Below are 6,858 nucleotides of genomic sequence, written 5' to 3'. Positions count from 1 at the left end.
TGAAGAGCAGCCTGATACTGAGATGCTCTTGGTCAGGTGTCCCTTTTTATAGCGCTAGATTGAAGTGGAAGGGGAGGGGTGTGGTGGAGGAGGGGTGGAATGGTAAGAAGGAGGGGAGGATGTGTTTATGGCAAGATGGAATGCCATCCACTTCAATCTAGCGCTATAAAAAGGGACACCTGACCAAGAGCATCTCAGTATCAGGCTGCTCTTCAAACCCTGATGAAGTGAGCTGTAATGTTCACGAAACGTCGGTATTAAAATGACACTAACGCGGTTCAAACCCGAAAAAACATCTTTGTATGTTAATACTACACACCGCGAAAGCATTAAATATCAACTACTGCATGTTAAAGAAACACAGTATTTTTTTAATAATAAAAAATATTTTACACTAAAACATAAAAATGACAATATTCTAAATACAAACAATAATGATAAATATAACAATAATGAATATAAAAATATTAATCTCTTTTTTGCAACTTTTCTAAATTAATTGAACCCACATACTTTAATATCGATAGAGATATATTTCAATCTCAAAACAAAATTACCTTAGCAGATAAAATCGCTCATTGGATTATTACAAATAATATCTCACATAATTCTGCAAATGAATTGTTATCAATTGTTACGTTCTGGCCCATGGATACGGTCGGATTGTGGTAAAACGCAACAGTAAACGCGTCGTTTTCCATATCTCTCTTTACAGTGGACAATGAAGTCCCGCTGTGAGAGAGTCGAGAGAGTTTGTTTATATTCGTCGACAGGTCAACGGCGTACGCCGATCTCACTTTGTCTAGCGAACACTCACTCGTTGGTCCCTTTTTAGGTCTGAGACGCAAATCTCATTTACCAAGGACGGGACCTAGCGATTTTAACGAGAAAGTGAGAGTGGGTTGTACGGAAAGAAGGATAACAAAGAATAATTCTTTAATTTGATTCCACACATTATAAAATAGTTATATTTATTAAAAAAAAAAGACAAATCGAAATCTTAGCAAATTACTAACATACAGGTATGTTGAAACTAATACAATGACGGAGCGCATAATCGTTTCGTACAAAGTAATTTATAAGCTAGGTGCAAGTGCGAGAGAGAGGGAATACAAGTTGTTTAGTGCAGCCAGCCTCTTTAACCCATGTTTACGCAACTTAGATCATCTTAGAAATGCATTTCCTTATGTCAATTGACAAATTCGGTTTTGTTTTATTTCTTAGGTTCCGATAGATTTAATGATAGGAATAAATTTGAATATGTCATGGTTCTACGACTGATATTTGGAGATAAGCGGGCTTGTTCGTTTCCGTGATTTAGGAAGGAAGTCAGAGGTTATCCAGAGCGATTCAAAACCGCGGACGCCTGTCAGCAGTCATTCAGAGCAATTCAAAAACCGCGGATGCCTGTCAGAAGTCGTCCGGAGCGATTCAAGAACCGCGGATGCCTGTCAGAAGTCGTCCGGAGCGATTCAAAACCGCGAACGCCTGTCAGCAGTCATCCGGAGCGATTCAGGATCGCAGATATCCTCTCTGATCAAGGAAGGAGGGGAGAGGCTATCTTAAACAGTTCAGTACCGCGGCTGCTGTGTTTAATTTGTGCGAGACTTTATCGTTTTTCTCTCTTTTTCTCAATCTCTATTTCTAGTTCGTGAGATCTCAGTGAACAATTGGTTTCTTAAAAACACTTACTACATGGTTGAGTGGCAGCGGTGTCGGGTTGGCTGCAGGTACTCGGGAGTGGAGCGTTGAATACCAGTGCGGCTTCGGTATCCCGGCTTTGGCACTCACGGCACCAAACTTTTCAAACTCTTTGTACCACGACACTCCCGATCTTTTAGATTAACGGCTCTCAACTGCTTCCGGTTCTGAGAGTCGTGGCTTATATACCTTTTTGAGTCAGCGAGTGCTCACCGAGTTTCTTCCAATCGGAAAACTCGGTTGGGCCTCGCTGGTTTCTATTTGTTAATTAGTTGTCGGGTAAACTTTGTGTGATCGCCAATCGGCGACGATTTCTTGCCTTGGTCGGCTCGTCCGATTTTTCGGAGAAGGGAAAAGGGAGAGTGTTGTTTTTTTTCGATCACGCCACATAGACCCTTTGCTATTTGCTTATAATAAAATTGCTCGTGGCGCCGGAGTTTCTATTTGCGCCGGCCGCTCTAATTTTTATAAGCGGTGTTTTTCTTAACCCGGAGATATCCGGGTTTGTTTGGAAAGCTGCTCAAAGTGTTTAAATAATAAATGTTTCTTGCTCGTTATCATAAAATTTCGGGTTATTACTATACGCGGTTTATCTTTTCGGGCGCCGATATGATTTCCGTTTGCTCTCCCATCGTTTGGAGTCTAAGTTTCCAAACAATAGGAGATCTGCTCGGATTATTTATTGCTTTTTGTTATATACTAAAAGGGAAATTTGTTATGCGTTGGCGCATCGCGTTGCAAGAAAAAGGGGCCCGTGGATTCCCCACGACGTAACACAATAATGAAATCAGAAAATTTGCTTGTTCCAAAAGATTGTAGAACATTGCTAAGAACTCCTTCATTATATAATATTATAAATATGCCACCTGGTGGATACATACATTTAGGTATTGAAAGAGGTATATGTGAAAAAATATATAAGAATATATTAACAGATGATTTAGAAAATCTTCCATTAACAATTAATATTGATTGCTTGCCGTTGAGTAAATCTTCAAAAAGTCAATGTTGGTCTATTTTAATGTCAATTGATTTATTAGAAATTTCGGAACCTTTTATTGTAGGTATTTATTATGGATTTAAAAAACCAGACTCAGTAATGGATTTTTTGGATGCATTTGTAAAAGAATATTTGTTTTTAAGGGAGAATGGTATTTTTATAAACAATAAAATAATTAGACCGACATTAAACAAAATTATTTGTGATGCACCTGCTATGGCATTTGTTCTTTCAATAAAATCTTATACAGGATATTTTGGCTGTAATAAATGTACACAAAAAGGTAAATTTCTTAGAGGCAAAATGACATTTTCAGAACTCGATGCCACATTAAGGACTGATGAAAGTTTTGCATTGCACTCACAAGAAGAATATCATAAAAATTTCACTCCTTTAGAAAAGATAGGTATCGGTTTAGTTACTAATGTGCCACTCGATTATATGCATTTAATATGTCTTGGTGTAATAAAAACACTTATCATGTTTTGGATAGGAAAAAAAGGAAATAATTGTTTCAAGTAAAATGATTATGATATAAAATTAATATTAAAAATTATGAAAATGTTTCGAAAATATATTTCTGAGGAGTTTTGTCGTTTACCAAGAGCTATAGGAGATGTAGACCATTGGAAAGCAACAGAATTTAGACAATTTCTGTTATATACAGATCCCATTGCATTGAAAGGAAAATTGCCTAAATTGTAATATAAACATTTTTTATGCTTACATATTGCTCTAAGAATTTTGTGTTCATCAGAATGTATCAGACTTAATGCATATGCAAAATCTTTAATTCGATATTTTATTGAAAAGTATAAAACAATATATGGTACTGAAAATATTACATATAACGGGCACAATTTCCTGCATCTTTGCGATGATGTATTATTATTTGGTAAAGTTGACAATTTTAGTGCATTTCCATTCGAAAATTATATGAGTAAAATAAAAAGAAAGATGAAAACTTCTCGGTATCCTTTGCAACAAATATATAATAGAGTTGTTGAAAACAGAAAGCTTCTAACATCTGTTAGATAGTAACATGTTTAATTTATGTGAAGAAAATGATAAACCTTTTATAAGTAATGAAAATGGAAAAATTTATAGATACTATAAAAAAATTTCTCATGATACTTTTACAATATCATTATTTCAAAGAAATAATTGTGATCTTTTAAAGAATTCTAGTTATATGCTTATATCAAATATTTATAGGAATGAAAATGATGATATAAAAATAACTGGAAAAATTTTCCGAAATGTATCTAATTTTGTGAAAAAGCCTTCATTTAGTTTAGCTATAAAAGTCATTGATATACATGAAATATCAAATACATTAACGTTTGATTGTAAAGACATTAAAGCTAAATGTTTAATGTTACCAATGAATGATAAATTTGCTGTAATTCCATTATTACATAACAATTCATAATATCTGTTTTGTACTAAAATATTACATGCTTATACAAAATTTAACTATTACATATTGTAATAATTGTAACTTACGCTTAATTAAATGTAATTTTTATTACTAATTAAATATTTATATTATAATTGTATTGTACAAATGCTATATTAAAGATCAAAATAACATCAGTAGTTATTTTTTCTGGTCTTTCAAGATAATATTTGCGATTATTGTAACAAGTATCTGTTAAGTATGATTAAATAAAGGTTACTCTTGCTTTTTCAAACATTATGCTATGAAGTATGAATTATATTCAGTTGTAAAATTTAATACTGAAAACGATGAGGAAACATATTCTGTGATTCCAACTTCATAATTAAGAGACGATGATAAGTATTCTTATTGGCCAAGAAAGGACACACGCAATTGTATCATAAAATGTAAAAAACCACAAAATGATTGGATTATTTATCCAGTTACTGTAAGTGCTAAATATGGTATGTATCTGTGTATGTATACATATACATGTGTGTGTGTGTGTACACATCCACATGATAAATAAGTTTAGTTGATAATTAATCCAAAATATTAATTACATCTTGGAAAATTTATTTTTTTAGATTCATACAAACATGCTCTGCGAAAAGAAAAAAACTTGATGGAAGAAAAAAGCAACACCGAATCGAAATGTCAATTAGGTCGTGGATTTAGAAAAAAAAAGTTTCATATCGCATTTCAAAAGAAAGTGGTATAACAATTTTCTGAAAAATATTCGATAAAAGTTTTAATTTATTCGAAACTTCTTTATATTCTCTTTGCTTGATACCTAAATATACAATTTTGTTCTTCGATGTTATAATGCTTTTAATGCTATATAAGATAATATTAAAGATATTTCTTTAGATAATATTAGATATTATCATTAAACATTGATAATATTTTTCAGATAATTATAGTAATTCAAGTAACAAAATCAGCGATAACGTTTTCATTCCGGAATTAAATAACAATTTGCGCGACCAAGGTATAACCGATATTCTATATATATTTTTTTACATCTTTTTATTTAGAGAAAAGTATATTTATAAAATAAAGATAATATTTTATAAGAAATATGTTTTTCAGATAACATTAATCAAAATATTGATGATAATATCAATCAAACTATTGATCATAATATCAATCAAAATATTGGTGATAATAATTCACAAATTCTACATGTGAATGAAATTCCTATTGTCTTAGAAGCAGAAGACAATGTTATTAGCATTACAGAAAATAATATTCCTATAGGTTATCACAATAAGTTATTTTAAGATTTTTATTAAGAAAGCATATTCATAATAAATATCGTAATAAATTTATAATAAATAAATAAATTATATGTATGTACTACATCTAAAAAACTTTCAAAAAATGCAATATTTATAATATCAATAAGGAATAAATAAATAATATACACTTTCTATAATATTTATGTACAATGCTATTTATAAAGAAAGACAATAGAGGTAAAAATTATATTTCAGTTATTCTGTTATTACAGCTACTGAAACTCTTAATTCTATATTACGATATGTTCTCGAAATAAAACTAATGTGTAAACGAATAGACGAGCGTTTACATGTTTTAGAAAATAATGGCAATAATATAAATATTGGTCGTAACATTGATATGCTTCCACAATTACCAATGGATTGTTTTGAAGATATTAATAATTTTGAAATTATATCAGCATGTAAGGAAGCACAATCACAGCTGATACCCTATGTATACATTTTTATCTTTTGTTTTTAACTTTAACAGTAAGTTTAATATTGGGAATATGATTAATTAATATTATTTTAGATAAATATGTTAATTATGACTGGTGGTACTACAGAAAAAGATGCAATAAAAAGAGCATTGCAAAAATTATTTACAAATAATCTCGCTTCCAAGTGCTCTTGGATTGGAGCCAAAAATAATTTTAAATTAAAAGATTTAAATATAATTATGTGCATAAAAAGAGTAAGTTGTATAAAATATTATTCCTTCAACTATTACTTATATTCAATTATTTGATTTATATTACTTTTTAATCTTAAATATTCTTTTCACAGTTATAACATCTTTATATTTATAATTTATTTAATAATTTGAACAAGTTATTATTGTTGGAAAAAGATTTAACATGTACCAAGTATGAAAACAATTTGATTTATATTTGATTTATATTTGTTTTATATTTCAGATGCTATAAAGACCATTTATCCTTCTATAACAGAAGCACAATTTGAAGAGATTTTAAAAGCATGGTTTAGACAAGCAAACTTTCGATTAAATCGTGAAAAGGTCAGAAATAATGCAAGAAATGATAATGTGAGAAACAATGTGTAACGTTTTTATTTCAACTTGTGTGTTGCCAAAATTTTATTTTTTTATTTCATAAGTTTAAAACATTTCTTGTAACATTTAATATTACTATATACAATTTAATTTTGTTACGTTTTTGAAAACAATGTTTTTAAATACAGTATTAACCTGTACAATCCGGGAAGGCAATATATATGTATATTGGCTCTGAAGCGATATCAGCTTTTTCATAGTAGGTATAATACTCATATACATACGGTATAACATCTAACACTAACTTTTTACCTCTAAATCTATAAAAAATCGCCAAAAAACTATCCTAGAATGTACAGGTTAAATGTATAATATAAAAATGTAAAGTTCTTAAACATTATATATACATATATATATATAT

At 30.2% G+C, this 6,858-nt stretch overlaps 1 protein-coding gene across 1 annotated transcript; it reads left to right on the top strand.

The window, feature by feature from the left end:
* Positions 1 to 3,004: 3,004 nt before the first annotated feature.
* LOC109863228 (probable serine/threonine-protein kinase DDB_G0278509) lies at positions 3,005 to 6,470 on the top strand (the record flags this gene model as incomplete). The annotated part of the gene is made up of 5 exons (XM_020443462.1): positions 3,005 to 3,107; positions 5,056 to 5,133; positions 5,235 to 5,402; positions 5,656 to 5,847; positions 6,343 to 6,470. Coding segments are annotated over exons 1-5 (669 nt in total), but the record flags the coding sequence as incomplete, so codon positions are not given.
* Between the last annotated feature and the right edge of the window lie 388 nt (positions 6,471 to 6,858).

This window comes from Pseudomyrmex gracilis, unplaced genomic scaffold (assembly GCF_002006095.1).
Source record: "Pseudomyrmex gracilis isolate BER0280 unplaced genomic scaffold, ASM200609v1 scaffold_3703, whole genome shotgun sequence".
NCBI classification, from domain to species: domain Eukaryota; kingdom Metazoa; phylum Arthropoda; class Insecta; order Hymenoptera; family Formicidae; genus Pseudomyrmex; species Pseudomyrmex gracilis.
Note: the sequence above shows the minus strand (reverse complement) of the source record. Positions and strands in the feature narration are given on the sequence as shown.